The 19313-nt window shown below is 54.4% G+C and overlaps 4 protein-coding genes across 4 annotated transcripts; 2 read left to right on the forward strand and 2 right to left on the reverse strand.

Annotated features, from left to right (window-relative positions):
* Positions 1-511: 511 nt before the first annotated feature.
* On the reverse strand, positions 512-3307 carry E0L32_011385 (uncharacterized protein; the record flags this gene model as incomplete). Its single annotated transcript, XM_031134109.1, has 1 exon — positions 512-3307. The coding sequence occupies one exon, from the start codon at positions 3305-3307 to the stop codon at positions 512-514; it is 2796 nt and encodes a 931-aa protein (XP_031000618.1).
* A 1880-nt stretch (positions 3308-5187) lies between these two features.
* E0L32_011386 (uncharacterized protein) lies at positions 5188-6533 on the forward strand (the record flags this gene model as incomplete). The annotated part of the gene is made up of 5 exons (XM_031134110.1): positions 5188-5251; positions 5345-5437; positions 5505-5666; positions 5733-6034; positions 6102-6533. The coding sequence occupies 5 exons, from the start codon at positions 5188-5190 to the stop codon at positions 6531-6533; spliced, it is 1053 nt and encodes a 350-aa protein (XP_031000619.1).
* Positions 6534-7670: 1137 nt separating this feature from the next.
* Positions 7671-12907, reverse strand: E0L32_011387 (uncharacterized protein; the record flags this gene model as incomplete). The annotated part of the gene is made up of 4 exons (XM_031134111.1): positions 7671-8981; positions 9037-12042; positions 12104-12733; positions 12833-12907. 4 exons carry the CDS (start codon positions 12905-12907, stop codon positions 7671-7673), a joined length of 5022 nt encoding a protein of 1673 aa, XP_031000620.1.
* Positions 12908-17223: 4316 nt separating this feature from the next.
* On the forward strand, positions 17224-19009 carry E0L32_011388 (uncharacterized protein; the record flags this gene model as incomplete). Its single annotated transcript, XM_031134112.1, has 4 exons — positions 17224-17584; positions 17646-17761; positions 17841-17925; positions 17982-19009. The coding sequence occupies 4 exons, from the start codon at positions 17224-17226 to the stop codon at positions 19007-19009; spliced, it is 1590 nt and encodes a 529-aa protein (XP_031000621.1).
* Between the last annotated feature and the right edge of the window lie 304 nt (positions 19010-19313).

The following is a 19313-nucleotide window of genomic DNA, read 5'->3' on the forward strand; positions in this document are numbered from 1 at the left end:
TATGCTGCTGCACCTTTGTCTCTGCAGATATTAAGGTAGGTTGAAGCTAGGTTGGGAGCCCTTCCCCATATACCGCTGTGTAGGTACTGCTTTCGAGGAACTGATAGCTCGCCCCGGGGTATAGCTACGTTCGAGCCCCGATGTTCTCTTTCGCTCCCTTTCAATATCAAGACGACAACTCATCGAACCTTCTTCTGCATAATACTACTCGGAGGAGCCGATATTGGCTCACGATGTAATGCTATCTATTTAGGGCCCCACGATGGAATGGCACATCAATTAGTTCAGCAGATTTGCCATCACGTATGTAAAGTTTACCTGGAGATGCTGCATGTACATATAGTCGTTTTGCAGGACCTGCACTGCCCAAGATGTGTTTGCTGCGGTCTCTCTAGGGCCGTTTGTACACACATGTATTAAGTAGATATCAGTACATAGGACACCACCGGATTAAGGTACTAAGCGTAGACTGCGTTGTGCCTAAGCTATGGTCGTTTGACCAGGTGGGTGGTTATTCTCCTGTTGGCGAGCGGCTATCCGCCTCCAAACGCCACTTGGCCAGCATCGCCGAGGAGGAGAGCGCGTCGGGATGGTGTGGACCAAGAATCCGCCGCTGACCTTCGACGCAGCTCTCCATCAGCTTCAAGGCATCCGCATGGCGGCGTTGGCATTCCCAGGTGATTGCCAAGTTGTTCATGCTGGTCAGTGTGTGCGGGTGGTCGAGCCCGAGCGTCCTCTTCCTCGCCTCCAGCACTTCTACCTCTAGCTTTTCCGCCTCGTCCCATCGGCCCTGAGGCTTGAGTATCACGGCAAAGTCGTTCATGCTGCTCAGGGTGCGACGGTGGTCGGCCCCAAGCTTTTTCTTGCGGCCCTCCATCACTTTCACGTACAGCTCCTCGGCCTTGTCCCACTGGTCCTGGCTCCAAAAGGTCGAAGCCAGGTTGGCCATGCTGTTCAGCGTGAGGGAGTGGTCGGCCCCGAGCTTCCTCTCGCGGACCTCCATCACTCTCGCAAACACCTCTTGGGCTTCTGCCCATTGGCCCTTGTCTCGAAGGACCATTCCGTACAAGGACACGCTCGACAGAGTCCTTACGTGCTCTGGCCCTAGCAACCTCTCGAGAAACTTCTTGACCCTGTAAGCCATTCGCTCGGCCACGTCAAACCTGCCTTGCGACCAGGCATACCAGGCTCCGTTGTACAAAACCTTGGCCCACACCTCGCCCATGTCTTCTCTGGCCGGCGTGTACTCGAACGCTGCCTCGACATGGGAGAAAAGCTTCCGGCAGACTTCCCAGTTTTCATATCTCCCTTCGGGGAACGATGCCCACAACCGGCGGAGAAACTGCTCCTTGAACTCCTCTTCAAGACCCTTGGCTTCTAGCCACTTTCGTGTCGACAGTTGCACAAGCCCGTGCATCTCGAACTCAGTCCCGCTTTCGTTCATGGAAAGGAGACAAAAGTCTTTCAACAACCCTATGTCGTCTTCAAAGTCATTACTCATCCCATCGCAATCGCCGTCGTCAGGATCTGACTCGTCGTCCTCTTGCTTTGAGTTGATTGTCTGCCCGGCAGGCTTGAGAAGTGATTCGGGTATGCCTTGGCAATTGAAGAAGCTCATGAGGGATAGGAGATCTGCAGCCGAACGTCGTTTGGAGTGGATGTGCTCAAAGGAAAGCTGCCAGGTCGTCAGAACCGCGTTCGAAGCGCTACCGTCTCGCCGAAGGTCTCCCATATCGTGCCCCAAGAGCTTGGCTCTGTTTGATTCGCTCTCTCGAAAGTCCGCTAGGTACTTCCCGACTGAGCTGCGCGGCGCTCTTACCTGTATGTACCCAGCCGCTTGGTTGATTGCGAGGGGCATATACTCCAGAGTTCGCACCAGCTCTGAGGCGGCACCCAAATCTGTGATCGGCCCGGCTTTATTCTCTAGAAGGGATAAGGCCTCGGCCTCAGCCATCACTCCGACCTCAATGATGCCATCATGTCCGGTCAGCCTGCGCGCCAGGTCTTTATCGCGTGTTGTGACAAGGATAGATCCATTTCGGCTCTGGGGCAGAAACGATGCCAGGTTTTTACCATCGGACCTGGCCGTAGACCCGTAGAATACATCGGCATCGTCGGCACTGTCGATGATCATCATCCACCTGCCGTTTTGTTCCCGCGACAGCCAGCTGTAAACGAGCTGCGGGATATCCGCTTTGGGTTGGACGCGCTCCGGTATATTCACGGCCTCTGCAATCGCTTGAAAGCCCTCGTCGACACGGGCCCGTGTGCCAGCATGGATCCAGAACAGCCAGCTCCCGGTCGCGGCTTCATCGAACCGATACGCAAACTCGATGGCCAACTGTGACTTTCCAATCCCGCCCAAGCCCACCAATGCTGCGCGGCCAGCAGGTTCGGAACACCGCCTCTTGACCTGGTCGAGGATGACATCTCGGTTCACAAAGTGAGGGTCGCGGCGGAACGGGATTGTCGCGAATGGCAGTGGCTGAGCCCTATCCCGTTTCCCCAGCTTCTCTCTGAGCCGCGCGGCTTCCTTCTCCTTCCCTTCGCCATATCTGAGCGACATGAAGACGCCGAATATGCCCAGGAGACTGTAGACCGCGTCCTCTTCGCGCGTGGTCTGTCGCCCATCCGCCCATCCGAAACGTTCATTGATGTCGAATTCGGAGAGATCGGCCCCTCGGAGAGCTGATACAGGAATTCCAGTCACCTCGTGGATTTCTTTCTCAAGAGATGTCTTGTCGCCAAGACGTTGGCCATCCTTTGAAAAGAACTCGACCAATTTAGGAGCTAAGAGCTCCTGCAGCGTCCATCCACGGGTGAACCAACGGCTACTCCGAAAGGCCGATTCCCAGACCAGCTTCGGGGTTTCTCTGTCGCTGGAGGTCACTGGAGCAATGGGCTTCTGCTTTCGCGTCTTCTGTACAAGCCGGGTCCAGAGACGAGGCGACGGGAGTGCTGGCTGAGGGATTGAGACATCGACAAGGTAGACATAGCATCGGGCCGCATTCTGATACCACCGGAACATGGAATTGATGGCCTCGTGTAGTTCAGTATGGTTGGCCTTGTCGATGCAGCAAGAGTCTATCCAGAAATGCTCGAGGCCGTCCCGCGCCGCTTGCTTCGCACAGAACCTGATCTTCTCGTACCCAGCCTTAGCCTCTCCACCGCCAGCAATTAGATCTTTGTAGGTAACCTCCTCCTCATCTGTACCCCAGGTATGTGAGAGAATGGCATATGGAGGGATGTCGTGGGTTAAGTCCTTCGTCAGCCTGATTTTGCCATTGGCGCATTTGAGCAATCGCATGCTTTCGTCGAGTTGTTATCCAATTCCTGGACCGGAATCGGAAAACAAGGCAGTGATCTGACCTGACGCCAGTCCGGGAGGTTTGAAGGTCCAAAGAGGCGGATGAGCCATGGTTCCAACAGCTGAGCTGAGGCAGCTCATCGCAAGGCGCCCGCATGGAGAGGCCTGTCTATGGTTGGGCGACAAAGCTGGTCGTGGCTGTGCGCCGCCATGCAGCAATTGGCCGTCATGCTCGAATATGCAGCTAGTGTGAAGAACGATTTCTAAACACTGCGAGGAGGCCATACAACCATCTCCAAAGAGCAGTTTGGGTAATAGGACGCCAATTCCGCTTCTACCTGTCCCTGTAGTTTTTTTCCACCTGGATTCGTTCTAGACCCCGGTGGAAGACCTGAACACTGCAATCTTGAGTGCTTTCCTCCATGTTGCTTCCGTAATATTTGGAGGTGACCGTTATTAGTTAGTGCCAGAATCACATGCAAGTGTCAGGAGGAGTCGCCAGGGTGGGCTTTTCACGAGGACAAGGGTCTAGGCAAAGAGGACGAGGTCTCTTCTTTCTTGGGGGACCCTGATTGACCGTAAACGGAGAGATCTGGCATCTTCTTGCTCTCTTGGATCATGATCATGTTGCCTAGACCTTGTTGGCTTGCTTTTCGATTTTGGTGACGTTGTCTCTTTGCTCGATCAAAAAAAGCATTCCACTTTTCGTCTGATAATAGCGAGCGAGAACGCGGGAGGTCTAGCAAGAAGCTCCGGCGCGCAGCGCATTCCCCGGCAGGTTCCCCCTTAGCTGGATTTGCTAGCTGATACGCGGCGTGCGCATTAGAGCATGACAACAACAGCATGCCTGGACTCGGAAGCTGGTGGCGCCCCACTCCCTGCTTCTTTCTAGTTCGAACAATAAGGTGATTGTTGCTATGGCAGGATATCGTCATAAGGGGGGGCCGGATGACAGCTCCAAGCAGGAGAGGGGAGAAACAGCTCCTAGCTACCTAGCTGCAGAACCCGAGGGAAACAGCCAGACATGACGCATGTGCCACAACCCACCCGATGGACTCTTCTCTTTCTTTCTTTCGCGAGGAGATGGGCACACGACACACCACCCTCCTCCCTTTCTCATCGAGAGTTCATGGTGCTTTGCAAGAAAAGCTGTCCCATGGAATGAACTTTTCGAAACGGGCAGGGCCAAGGGATGGAGAATAAGGAAGCGAAAGTGGAGAGAGATATCTTAGAATAATAGAAGTAGTCGAGTCGGGTGCTTAATGGAACAAGTAACAACAGGGCACAGCAGGCCTTACGCACCTCCTATTTCCCTCCCTTTCCATTTCCTCATTGTCGGAAAGTTATTCGATAAACAGGGATTTTTCTGGCGGCAGTTACGTAGGTGTGCCTCACTGACGAATTATTGCGCGTGGAATTATCAGAATCAAAGACCCAGTTCTTCAGGCCCTCTACTTCACCCGTAGGTGCCCCGGTGAAATCATTAGGTAGTCGCTGGTGAAGGTTGCTGTAGCGCACAGAGCTCCCCTAAGGGAAAAAAAACCCTTCGGCGCTCTTAACGCATTGATCCTTGTGAAATCAAAAACAAGCATCATTTCTGGCTCCTCCACACACATCATCCATCCATCCTCCATCCACCTCCCTCTTTTCCTCAAACCTCTGCCAGACCACAATCTCTACCTTTGCCAAACACCATTTCCTGTTTCTCAAACTTTGCCTACAAGCGACCAGAGATACGCATCCGCTCCTCGCGTGCCCCAGGTTTCCATCTGCAACCGTTTCCAGGAGCTCCGAGCCTCCAAGGGTATTAGATCACCAGTGCAACGCCAGTCATCGTCATCACCTGCACCCACCAAACAGCTCTCGAAAACATCGCCGCAATGGCTGACTTCGCCGATACTCCTGCCGTCAACGGCGGCCACGATGTCAACACCCTCAAAGGCAGTAAGGTACGTTTTCTCCTCGCTCACGACGCGCTGCTGGGCATCCATCTCTGCTTTTCTTGTATTCGAACACCCGGCTAACTTTGCAACTCAGTGTTTCAAGATCTCCTCCAGAGACCACCAATTCGCACGGCTACTCACAAATCCCCCCTAGATGCCCAAGCTGCCCTGGACCAGGTCGCCAACGGTATGTAACCAAAATCTACCCAGTATTGGGCCCCTGGAACCTTTGGCTAACGCTCGCTTCTCTTCAGGCCCCGTTGCCCAGAACGTCAAGGACCAGACTGCAAAGACCGGCGCCGAGTTCAACAACCTCGCTGCCTCCCGCCAGACGCCAGCCAACCCGGCCGCCACTGGACAGCCCCTTACTCACTACCACTCGTTCTTTACTGAGCTCTTGTCGTGGAAGAACCCTCGTACGTCACCATGCACAAAGATGCCCTGTTGTTGGAGACGACTGGATACTGATAAGGATTTTCTAGGTGCTTCCGGCATCGCCTATGCTTCGGTCGTCACCTTGATCTTCGCGGTTAGATACCTCGACGTTCTCCGATGGTCCCTGAAGCTCACCTATCTTGCCCTGGGCGTGACTGTCGCCGCCGAGGTTCTCGGTAAGACCGTTCTGAACACCGGCCTGGCCACCCAGCTCCGCCCTCGCAAGTACTACACCATCTCCAAGGAGACTCTGAACAGCATGATCGGTGACGTCCACGAGCTCATCAACTTCTTCGTCATCGAGGCGCAGCGCGTCTTGTTTGCTGAGAACGTCTATGCCTCCGCTGCTGTAAGACGACGCTTGCCCCCTATCCACGCGCCCTCATCTCTGAATACTAACTCGACTGCGATGACAGGCTTGTGTCGCTGCCTTCCTCTCCTACTACCTGGTCAAGATTGTCCCCTACTGGGGCCTTGCTCTGATTGCCACGACCACGCTCTTCTTTGTCCCTCTGGTCTACACCAGCAACCAGGAGCTCATCGACCACCACCTCCAGCAGGCCTCTGACATTGTCAACTCCCAGACTGCTCAGCTCCGCGAGGTTGCCAGCAAGCACACCTCACACGCCACCGAGATCACCAAGCAGTACATGGGCGACTACACTGCCAAGGCTCAGTCTATGCTCCGAGGCCACTCTGCTGCCTCGGACGTCACCCCCAAGCCGGCCAAGGAGTACACCCACACCGACTTCCCGACGGCCCCTAAGGAGGTCTATCCCGAGGCTCCCAAGGATGAGTTCAAGGTCGCCGAGCCTGCCGTCAAGGCCGAGGAGGAGCCCCTCATCTAAGCTCGCCTCATTGATTGAGTGTGATATTTCCGACTCCGAAATCGCGTCTGCATTTCGGCTGGGCTATTCTTTCAATGACTTTGATGGCTTTATGGCATAGATACGAGTACGATCACGGTCCTCTTCTTTTTTTTATACGAGTTCTACGCGTGGGGTTCGTTACGGCAGGTCGGACCGCGGGTTTTCGCGTATGGCTTGATGCGTCTGGTCTGGGCAATCCCAGGCACAACAAAGATTGGCAAATAGGATTGCTGACATTATGGGAAGGGGGTTGTCCCTGTGTGTATGAAGGATAGTAGTGTTGCCTGATGGGGAGAGAGAGAGAGACGCGAGAGATGCTGATTGCGTGGTGTGGTGTTTTGCTGCTTCTCTCAGAATGATTGGCTTTTCGGCCTGGCCAAAGGGTATATAATTCTGGGCTCGGCAACAAGGGGAAGGGCAGTGTATTCTTTATATTTGAAGTTGCGCAAGGCGTTGGGTTAACCCCTTTTAATCAAACCTTGAGATGTATTAAAGACCGACTGACTGACTGTTGCAATGTGAACACCTGTGCTTCATGCTACATGCCGTGCTAATGACATATAGTTGATGCTAGTTCTTGCAGGGTATGACTTTTGACAAGGGCCAGCTGGATTCGAGCTTCTCACCTCTGAGCTTGGCTATTGCTGCTAATGGTCGCGTAGTCAGTCAATCTTATGCCCTCTTTACAACGCCCCCATATGTGTACCTGAACCTACAATGCGTGAACGTTATGCGGACTACAGTCGAGTGATTGGACAATTTGGATTCACATTCTCGCGAGCACAGTCAGATAGATCAAAGAGGAGAATATCAAATCAGATTGGTGATATCAATCATTTCCTGCCTGTCCCGTTTTTGCCCCTCCCCAAATGTCATGGTTACATGCAAAGCCAGAGCATGGAACCACAAAAAAAGGAAGCATCATCAAAGAACGCCCATTAGCCATCTCAGTGTGAAAAATGAAATACACAAGCAAAAAGAAACCTAACAAGTGATATTGTTGCGGTCCATCGTCAAAGTTCCAGCCAGAGATAAGACAGAGGCGTGAAAAAGAAAGAAGAACAAGGTAACCTCGATAAGAGAAACAGGACAACAAAGTCATCTCCACCTGGCATCTCAGTCGCTATCGTCCATGGCAAAATCATCGCTCTCATCGTCCTTGTCGTCGTCATCCTCGTCGACCACAAGCGAGTCCTCGTCTTCATCCTCATCATCATCAATGTAGATGGGCTTGGCCTTGGCGGCCGCCGCCCTGCCGGGCCGACCGCGGGCTGCGGCTCGCGGTGCAGGGGCCGGGGACTCGTCCCGGTCAGGCATGTCCTCGTCCTCCTCGTCGCTGCTGATGAAGGTCTTGGCCTTGGCCTTCTTAGCCGCATACGCCTTGGCGGCGGGAGAGAGGGTGACGGGCTTGGCCTTGGACGCTGCCGCCTTCTTGGTGGCGGCCGGCTTGTCCTCCTTGGGCTTGTTCTTGGCCCCAGCCGGGCGGCCACGACCCTTCTTGGCGACGAGAGGCGCCGCGGCGGCCGACGAGGCTTTGGTCGTCGCAGCAGGGGCGGGCAGGTCATCGTCGTCGGACAGGAAATCGTCAACCTCCTCGGCCTTGGTAGACTTGCGCGGCGACGACAAGGCTAGCGCCTCGTAGTTGGTGTCGTCGTGGCTATCAAAGTCAAAAGTCTTGGACGGCTTGGCCCGGACCTTGGGAAGGCTCGAGGCGCTGTTGCCCTCGCCGCTGCTCGTCTCGGGCCGCGACATGGCAAACAGACTAAGCCTGCCATTGGCGCCATCGGCAGCCGACTGGCCGATGCCCTTGACCATGGCACCAACATCGCCGAGCATCTTGTCATCATCCATGTCCGAGTCCGAGTCGTCATCGATGATCCAAGTCTTGGCCTTGGAGGCCGCGGCGCGCTTGCCGCGGCCATTGGCAGCATCTTGCGAAGGAGCAGGCGGCTCAGAGTCCTCAGGTGACTCCCTCTTGACCGTCTTGGTCTTTCCAAGGGCCGCGAAGTCATCATCTGAGAACTCATCAGATGCACCATCCATGCCTGCGCTTGCGGCAGGCTTGGCCTTGGGCTTGCCAGAGAACATCTCTGCGAACCGCTGATGGGTCTTCGTCTCCACCTTCTGGATCTGGGCCTTGGGTGCCCTGGCCGGCTTCTTCTCCATGTAGTCGTCGTCATCCTTGGCACGACGACCACGGCCAGCGCCGATCTTCTTGGAGACGCGGCGGCCCATGCGGCGGATAGTGGTCTGGATCTCGGCATCGAGCCGGATCTGGTTCTCCCACTCCTCGACAAAGTCATCGAGGTCTCTGCACCACAGGTCTTTCTCGCTAAGCTTATCAAGCTCGTCATGCTCGGCCTTCTTGGCCTCAATCTCCTTCTTCAGCTTCTCCAGGCGCTCGTTGGTGAGCGAATAGATGGGCATCTATCCAATGAGGGTCAGGCTACTGTTTGAGAGACAGGAAGGGATCATCACTTACCGAAAGCAAATAGTCATAATCACGAGAACCAGTGTCGGTGTCCTCAGCAACCTCCTCAGCTTGCTGCTGCTCCTCCTCGGCCTCTTCGTCAGAAGTCTTGATCTTCTTCTCGGCCTTGCTGAATGCCTCATACTTCCGGGCACGGAGCTCTTCGACAAGCACTGCCTTCTTCTTCCTGGAGACAACCAGCTTGCCCTCCATGATTTCTTGGACGAAGCGATACTGGTTGCAGAGCTTCCTGTAGTCGGCATCCAACACCTTTAGCCAGTGAGACTTGCGCTCCGTGTATTTTCCGAACCGGTAGAGATAGAACTCCTCTAGGATGTCCTCCACCTTCTCGTACTTCCGAATCTGGCCGTTAACGTCGAAAGCCACGAGGTTGGTAGTACCAATAGACTTCTTCAGCTTGAACCTCTCAAGAATGCCTTCCTCGAGAGTTGCTTTCATGTGCTTTTCATCAAGCTGGATGACAAAGTGGACGTTCTTGTGATCGTTGAACTCCTTGTAATCCTTGATGAAGGATGTAGTCTTCTCTCCACGGATGATGTCTTCAATCTTGGACTTGAAGTCATCGGTCCACATCCGGATAGGCAACTCGGTGACAACTACCTCGTTAGGATTCTTGTCATCTTGAAAAGCGATACCGTCGAACTTGATCTTGCCGGTTCCGACTTCCGGTTCTGGGGTGCCCTTCCAGCCACGGAACCAAGGAGTCATGGGCTCAAACGGCTTCTCTTCTCCATCATCGTCCAAGCGGCCCATGCGACGTTTCAGGTTCTTGACAATCTCCACGGGATGGTAGTTCGGGATGGAGGTACTCCAGCCAGTGCCAATACCATCAGCACCGTTAACAAGCACCATCGGAAGGACAGGAACGTAGACCCTGGGTTCGATCATCTTGCCATCCTCATACTGGAAGTCCAGGTTGGGTTCATCCAGCGGCGAGAAAACTCGACGGGCGAAGGGGGAGAGGCGCGTGAAGATGTAACGAGCGCTGGCAGCATCTGAGCCGCCGGCTAGACGCGAACCGAAGTTACCGCTGGGTTCCAAGCAGTTGACGTTGTTCGAGCCAACAAAGTTCTGCGCAAGACCGACGATGGTCTGCTGCAGAGATGCTTCACCGTGATGATAGGCGGTTTTCTCAGACACGTAACCAGCCAACTCGATCACCTTCTTGTCCTTGACCAGGTTCCGCTTGAAACAGGCATATATGACCTTGCGTTGACCCGGCTTAAGACCGTCAACCATGGAAGGAATTGACCGCATGTTGTCGGCCATACTAAACAAGATGAGCTCCTTGTTGACGAAGTCGCTGTAAGTGATGGACTTGGTTGAGTGGTCTAGGAAAGTACCGGGGACAAAGTTGCCAAGCCACTCCTTGCGAGCGTCGGCCTTCTTCTTGGAGAAAGCTAGGTCGAACAACTCGGCCTCCTCAGTCTTCATAGTGTGGAACTCCTTCAAGTGGTCGTCGAGATTGGTAAAGTAGACTTGTGCATCCTCGTTGGTGCTGGTTCCCAATCCCTTGAAGTACTTTGAATGCCACCGCTTGATCTCATGAGCGTGTGATTCCTTCCACTCCTCGTATTGCGGGATGGTGAAGAAGGACTTGAGCCTGAGCGGCTTCTTGGGGTTGGGGCCTTGCCAAACCTTGACCACCGGAGTGATGAACTCTCGGAAGAAGTCGGGGATCTTGAGAAGGGAGGGGTATTGGACTTGAAGGAAGTTGATCAGAAGACCCTTGATATGGCTACCATCGTGATCCTGATCGGCCATGATCATCAGATGGCCATATCGGAGGCCCTTGGTATCGGTATAGGTCTGCTTGTGCTTGAGTCCGAGGAACTGCTTGATGTTCTGGATCTCTTTATTCTTGGTGATCTGCTCAATCGAGGCGTCTCGGACGTTGAGCATCTTGCCACGGAGTGGGAAGACACCGATACGGTCAGGGTCAAGAACAGCTCGACCGGCGACAGCGAGACCTTTGGCAGAGTCACCCTCCGTCAGGATGAGTGTGCACTCGTGGCCGTACCTCGTGCCTGCCAAGTTGGCATCGACAAGTTTGTCGTTGTTGATACGTGACCGCTTGTTACCGTCGCTCTTGGCCATCATCTTGTCGGCCTTCTTCTCTGCAAAATGCATGATATTGTCGATGGCCTCCGTGGCGCGAATCTTCTTGAGGAAGGTCTCACTGAGCACGCATTTGCTGCCGAAAGCGCTCACCTTGGTGGTCATCTGCTCCTTGGTCTGTGAGGTGAAGGCCGGGTTGTCGATGAGAGCATTGACAAAGATGAAGATGTAGTTGCGAACGTGGTTCAACTTGAGGGTGTGGCCTTTGCTCCTCTTGTTCAGGTCTTTGAGCAGCGCCTGGCAGATCTGGTCAGAGATATAGTTGACATGAGTTCCGCCGGATGTGGTTGCGATCGAGTTCACGAATGATACTTGCTGGAAAGAGCCGTCTGATACAGTGAAGCCGACCTGCCAGCGCTTGTTGGTCTTGCTATCCTCGATTATGACCTGGGCAGCACTGGGCTCTTCTCCCTCGGGTGCGTCATCGCGCTCCTTGGCGATGGCTTTCGCATACATCTCACAGTACTTCTTCCAGCCACCCTTGAGCAGGGTTCCGTTGAGGTAGACTTTGACGTTGTCGACCGTACCAGCCATATCATAGACACGGCGGTAGATGAGCGACTCAAGGTCATCGTCGATGCCATCTGGCATGCCAAACTTGGCCCAATCAGGCTTGAAGCTGACCCGGACAAAGTCGGATGTCTTGCTGGAGGTGATCTTGGCCTTGTCCATCTTGGTCATATTGTCTCTCCAAGTCTGCTTGTACCGCTTGCCATTGGCAGAGTCCTGAATTTCAATGGAGAACTGCGTGCTGAAGACGTTACAGAGCTTGGCACCATAACCGTTTCGACCACCGACAGTTTTCTTCTCGTGATCATCAAAGTTGGAACCAGCCAGAAGATGTCCAAAGACCATCTCAGGAATGAAGACTTTTTCTTTCTGCGCGACAGAGTCAGATCATGAGGAAACAGTAACAAGAAAAATGTAAATGGATGCCTACCTCGTGCATCTCAACAGGGATCGCCTTTCCGTTGTTCTCTACAGTGATCTCGCCACCTTCGCGATCCACCGTGATCTTCATGAAAGACATGCCCTTCTGGTCGCGTTGCTTGTTATCGGCAGCATTGACCAGGACTTCGTCGAAGATCTTGTACAGACCAGGCACGAAGGAGACTGCCCGCTTCTCCATCTGCTCGGCCTGCTTGTTGTACACCCACATCTGCTGCTCTGTCCGCTCGACAGACCCAATATAGGTGTCGGGACGCTTCAGGATGTGCTCTAGCTGTGTGAGCTTCTGGTACGTCTCTGTCGCCGTCTTCTTGCTCTTGGGCTCTGAAGGGCCGTCGAGCTGGACAAGGCTGTCATTCTCAATCTCGGCGAGAGGGCGCCCGCTTGACTTCTTGGCCGGGGCCTTCTTTTGCTTCTTGGCGCTTGGTGGCGTGTGTGACAGGTCGCTGATGCCGTCGATGTCCATGGCTCCGTCGTCGTCATCACTCTCAGGCTTCGGCCGCTTCTTGGCAGCGGGTTTGGTGGTCAACTTGGTTTGCGTCAGCTTCTTCGCCGCAGGCTTGGTTGCCTTGGCTGCTTTGTGTGCAGCAGCCTTCTTCGCCGGGGCTTTCGCCTTGGGCTTCTGCGCGAGACAGCTGGGTTAGCAAAAGGGTCATGTCGATCACAGAATCGCGTTGTGTATGAACAAGCCGCATCTTGGCACTGGTTGGGACGAACGTACTGCTTCTGGGGAATACGCATCAGACTCATCTTCAAGGTCGTTGAAGACCGAGTCCTCCATGATATCGGAATCCATCTTCTCAGGAGGCGTGATCCTAAGCCTCGGGGACGTGAATGAGCTTTGATGGGTTGCACGGGGATGTAATCGAACGGGCAAAGTCTTGTAGCGACCGATTTGCGGCAGCACACACGAGGCGCGCGCACAGAGGAAAAAGAATGGCCTGATGGCAGAAAAGAGCGACGAGGAAAAAGGGAGGAACCCCGTCCTACATGTGGTGGTAATGATGCCGTCGTCGTGCCCTGCTGCTTGCCCAGGGGATGAGGTGACTATCCGTACCGGCAGGAATCGAAGCGACGAGGGTCGAGGCGGGGAATTTGTTGATGTTTTGGTTGTGCAGTCCTGTTGTCGTTGTCTGGATTGGCGCCGCTCTGCCGTCTCTGCAACGGGAAGCGAGGTAAACAAAAACGGGCCCCTGCCCAGGCTGAATACCAGTGAGCGACGTTTTTAGTGGTGCGCGCCTGCGATTCACGCGTCAAAAGGGAGGCGACCCCAGTTTAGCGTGTTTTTGGGGGACTGCGTAACTAGTTGGCAGGACTGCGCCCGCAGCGCCCAAGGCACCAGGGTGGTTCAGCCTCATTCCCTTTTCGGCTAGCTGACAACAGTGGGCCAGTTGGGGCCTGTGACTTGGCCTGACCAATTAGCAGAGTGCGAGGACAAACGTCGACACTGGTGGTGGTGATGACCTCGTTCCTCTGTCACCCCGTCACCGGCTCTGTCGAAATCTACTTGTATATATTTGGCTGTCACTCTGGACAAATGCGATCGAATCTCCAAAGGCCCGCACCAGACCATTTCAGCCAGACCCACTGAACAGACAGGGTGTGCTACAGCCATCCATCTATCCTTTTCTCCTCTACGGCTGTCTCACAAAGATCTCTCAATGCTAGGTCTTTGCAGAGGGCAGAGACACGAGTCGCCGCAATTTTGTACCACCAGGCATCTTCCCTGGTACCTCTCTCTCTCTCTCTTCCTTTCTTGTATCTGGCTCTTGGGTCTTTGTTTGGTTGTTCATTCTCCCGTTGTTGACCGTTCTGGCTCCCCTGGCTGCTGATGGCTGTTACACACCAAGATGTTCTTAACAGTGGCCAGATTCGGTCTGGACTGTGCCCAAGGTACCGATTGTCACATCTCATTCGATCTCGTCTCGACATTCACTCTCCTTGGGGTCTTCTGGGGCCCTTCTAGAAAAAGAGAAGAGGCTCGAGTGCGCCGGCAACTATTATCCTGGTGCACTAGACATGTCGTGCTCATGAGACTTGTCGAGGTCGGCCGGGCTAGTGCCCAAACACTCAATGGCGGGTAATCTCCTTGGATTTAAATTGCAATCATGGTTGCGCGCTTCATGCATCATCCACGTGAGGATGTAGACAACCGCTGCTGGCCAGGGCCCAGGCGTCCAACCAGCCATGCCCACTCGGCTGCCGTAACACACTGCATGCTTTCTTGCATCACGCTCTCTGCGCTACCTCAAACGCTCATACTTGCCCGGCTCCCTTGGTCCTCACCTATCGAGCGGCGTGGTTTGCAGCCCCGCAGCTTCTTCTCCCAGGCGTCGGTGCGACTCTGCTCCCTCCAAGGCCAACACAAAGAATCAAAAAAAGTCCGAAGTCGACTTGTGCGACGGACGCCGTGGTCTGCTGCTGTCACACGCCCCTCCCTGAGGTTGCTTCATCATGGCCTGCCGGTATCTTCCTGTCAAGATGGCCGGCAGTGGGTCCTCTGGCAGCTTTCCCAGATCACAAAGACACAGCACAGGGCTGTTCCTGGTTCAAGCCTCCAGCATGTATCTCCGTCTCCGCGCGGCGTGCCCATGCCGCCCAAACGGGCGAATTAGGGAGGCGGGTGTTGCCTGAAAGTGAAACCCTCAACTGTACACCGTACCTCGCACAACTTCCTGCATCTGAGGAGCCCAGGCCGCAAGCTCCTATCAACCATTGACGTACTTATTGCGCACCCGGGCGAACAAAACGTGCAGTGCCAGTGGGCGTTCTAGCCATGAGCGAGCGCTCACTCAGTAACATTCGCCCAGTGTCCACTGCAAAATGTGTAGGCAGAGGTCATTGTTTTCACGATGGCTGCCGCTACATCGAATCTTATGCCCTTCTCGTCCCGTTCGATGTTATGCCGTGCCTCTTTTGTCCACTTATGGACGCAAAGAAGTTCCTCATGGTTTGCTGGTGGAGATGGACCTTGACACACGATCGGCCAGCTGCAGGACTCCTTTCACTATTGACTATTGGGGATAAGCCTCTTCTAATTCATTGAGATGAGTGGCGGGCTGGCCCTGGTTGGCCACACCAGGACTGGCCTTTCTGGATCGTCGGCACATTACACAGTTGATCCCACAACATCACCGATCCCAACCCCCATCCCGACTACTTCCTGTTCACCAGTTTTCATATCCCCTTCATATCTCCTTCACAAAAATGATGCAGCGAAATCCTCGCGCTGGATTAATCTGTTACTCTCATCTCCTCAGCTCAAGCGAAGCAAGCACCTGTTCCCCTGTTCCCTCTCCAATGTGACGAGTCACTCAGACTAGCAAAGTACTATTAATTGGCTTTTGTTGTTGGCAACTGGCAATCATCCCGTGTTTCATTCGAATCCCTATCAGAGCTATTTCGGGGCCAAGGTACTGGCGGCCAGCCACCTGCTTGACGGACGGAGCTTGGGCACCTACACACAAACGTTCACCCAATATGTGGTAACTTCATGTAGTGTTTGCCCCAAAGTACATCACTTGCACCACCTCCTTCCCAGCCAATGGTCCCTTGCGGATCGATCTGCTTCAAAGTCACCACAGAGCCCGTTCAATCTACGGAATCCCCGTTATCGAGACTGACAGATTTGGCCTTTGTTTTTTGAATGCCAGGCACAGTAGAACGAAGCAGCTCACCCAGTGTCCCACTTGGAAACACTGGCCTGGTGTTGTCTTTCCTTTCTGTCTATAGCTATTGACGGTACTGACTGATGGGCCTGGGGGAAGACAGTGGTAATGGTGAAGCGGCCGAGGCCCTTGATGGGAACAAGCATCCGTCGGATTGTTGGGTCATTCCAACCCCTCAGCTGCGGAACAAATCGTTTGCGGGTGCACCAGACGACAAAAGCGTGTTGCTACCCTCCATGTGAATGTAGTCGACTCAGCCACGTGTGCTCAGTTGACCAAGGCTGCCTGGGAGGGTGTTCCATGTTTTGCAACATGTCGAGCTGGTTCTACCCGCGTTCTTGACGACCGTCTTGCCCCGTTAGCCGGACGGCAGCTCCCTGCAGCCAGCCGGGCACCTGCTTGCTGTCAAAACTACCCTTAACAAGATGGCCCCCTTGAGCAAGTGGTGGTGTTTGAGCCCTTCCAAAGTAGACACTGGGGCTATTTGTCGCCGTCAAACATCTCCCCATCCCACACCCCATCAAGCCACATAATTGCAGACTGCGTCATGCAGTCGCCTGCACTCGCCCTTTTGGGACCAACACGCTTCTTGGTGAACTCAAGTGAAACTGGCCTAGGCCGTCCTTATTTTCAGTCTCCACACGCTCTTGCGTGCTTCCGTTGTCACAGGAAATCCTACCTACACACTCGCCGTTGTCAATGCAGTTGGAGCCTGGGTGCTCAAGTTCCAAGTCAGTATGTTTGCCCTACGGAACCTGTGTCTGCGAAAAGCTCAATCAGTCGGATCTCGACCTCGATTCCCAAGACAGAACACACAAGTTTGATTCCGATACCTGTCCCTTAACTCCTTTGATCACCCTCGCAATCCCTAACAGGCCCCTGTTGTGGTCATAACTGACGGCGTAGGCATGCTGGTCAGGTGGCCCATCTGCCCTGTCTTTTCTGATCAAATATCATTTTGTGGCTTCTCGCCAGCTCACCATACCGCCTCCGAGTAGCGGTGGACAAAACAAACGAAAAGAACATTCCATGCGGAACATTGTAGGCAAGCATCCCTGGACAAAAAGAAACGACTCCTGGGCTGTTACCCGACCGCCCTCCACGAGGATCAGGCTCTCTAGTCGTCGGCAACTCCGAGACTCTCAAGCAAAGAAAGGAACAAGGTCGTCTGCTTCGGTTCTGGCTTGCAACTCGGCTGATTCCAGCAGTGGTTGCGGGTTGACTGGGCGTGTATCTTGATTTGTTTGCCAGAGTGACCAACACAAAAGCACCTTTCATGCACCCTTTTTGCCTACCGCACCCGCGAGTTTGCAACTTCCGTACTTAACCCCCTTTGCTACCTATCACTCTTGTCTCTGCCTCATTGATTCTTTTCTATCATTCTTTCGTCGCTCATCGTTGCACTTTCGAGAGTTGGGCACCTGCATCCATACCCATCATCGCTATGTTGCCCGTACGGTCTCTGCTCAACCCAACATCGCCAGCTCAATTGGCTCAGCACTACCGAGCGAGCCCGAGTCTCTCCCCGGCTTGGACATCTTCCACTGATCTCCCTCCATCAAGAGATGGCCCGCTTCTGTCGAACTCAGCAGCTATCCCATCCCCGAGTAACTACGCTTGGTTGAATACCAAAGGCGAGGTCAAATTCCCCCCTTACGAGCACCACCTGGACGACAGCGCCCGTCGAGAAGTTCAAAAGTTTCGAGTCTCGCCATTGGGCGAGATCCAGAACAGTCCCGGCCACATTCCCTACAACAGCGGCAAAAAGGACTTTTACCAGAAGACGGGCCGCGAGAGCTTTGAAGGTCAGTGATGCCATCCGATGTCCAAATGCCCATTGACGTCTGACACCCATCCTTTCCGCAGTATTCCAATACACCTTTGAGGTTGCCGGTTCGGATAAGAAGTTTACCGTTATGTGGGACTACAACGTTGGACTGGTCCGGATGACCCCTTTCTTCAAGGCTTGTCAATACAGCAAGGTAAGGTACCGTAGAGGGGGTGTCGGAAGACCGCATTCTTTTCCACATAGAGCACTGAGACTAACACTTACCAACTCAGACCCAACCATCCAAAATGCTCGGCATGAACCGCGGACTGAAGGAGATTACGCACAGCATTACCGGAGGCTCGATCCCCGCACAAGGTACGCTCTCGTCGAATCATGCATGGAGATCTTGGGAACTGACCACAGCTCAACAGGGTACTGGATGCCATATAGCTGTGCGAAAGCCGTCTGTGCTACATTCTGCTACCAGATATCCGGTGCACTTATACCCATCTTCGGACCCGACTTTCCAAGCCTCTGCATACCTCCCAGCTCTCCCAACTTCGGCTGCATGACCATCGACCCAGACATCGTCGCCCGAGCGATCCAGGATGCCGAGAGGGACCGCGAGAAGAACATGGAGGAGCGCGGGCACCCCCGGCAGTCCAGCGTCGTTCGCGACTTGTCGACGGCCAGTTCCCACGGCAGCAGACACTCTCGCGGACGCTCGAGAGGCTCCATGGACGCGTATCCGGGCAGCAACAGCCTGGAATACCGAGTTATTCAAGACAGAATGCTGGCTCCCAGCTACAGGGGCGGGTACGTCAGGTACTCCATGGGCCCAGACATGAGTCCCGAGTCCGCCTACACCTACCAGAGCCAGCTCCCGCCGCCGCCACCGATGCCGACGAGCCACCCCTGGACGCCGCCCGAGTACAAGAGCAAAGTGCACTTTGGCGACAACGACCCCTTCAGGACCGCGGACCCGTGGCTCTCGGCCCTGCCCTCGGGGACCTCCATGCCCTACCACCGACACCACCCCTACCGCCGCGAGCTGCCGACCCCGCCGCCGGTATCAGAACAGCTACGGCAACGAGTACAACAACAACAAATAGGACTGGCACAGCGACTCCAACAACAAGAAACCGCCGATCGTACTTGGCGACCCCCTCCACCGACAGTCGAGCCGACGAGGCCGGCGAGGGAACCGACGCCGGGCCAGTCTGCCGCCAACCCGATGGCGATGGTCGATGCCGCGAGACGGGTCAACGCGTTCCTGCAGCAGCGGCAGCCCACTGGCGATGACGAGGACGCCGCAGAACTGCTCTTGGGTCTGGGCGTTGCCTACTCCAGCCCGCCAGCGATGGAGAGAGCGTCTAGTATCAGCAGGTGCAGCAAGGGCAAGGCGGTGGAGACGCAGCCGAGGCGCAGGAGCAAGAGGACACGATCGTCGCAGTTCTGAGGCCAGATTACTCACAAGGAGTATGTCTACGGCCGCTGATGACGAGGACATACGGGGGACGGTAGTTTCAATATCTTCTTGGCATGGTGTAAGGGAAGGAATAGGGTTGTGTGACGGCATGGGCCGAACGAGCTTTGAGTTTGAGCTTGATGGAAAGGCCTTTTCTTGGACATGATAGTCGCCAAATGGAGGAATATCGGAGTGGCTGCGTCAAGGTCGAATGGGGATCACTGGTGGTACAATTATTTCCTTGTAACGAGAGCTCCAAATGAATTAATTTCATACCTACATCCTGTAATGAATA

This window comes from Thyridium curvatum, assembly GCF_004353045.1.
Source record: "Thyridium curvatum strain D216 chromosome Unknown NODE_105_length_127930_cov_85.615971, whole genome shotgun sequence".
Classification (NCBI taxonomy): Eukaryota; Fungi; Ascomycota; class Sordariomycetes; order Thyridiales; family Thyridiaceae; genus Thyridium; species Thyridium curvatum.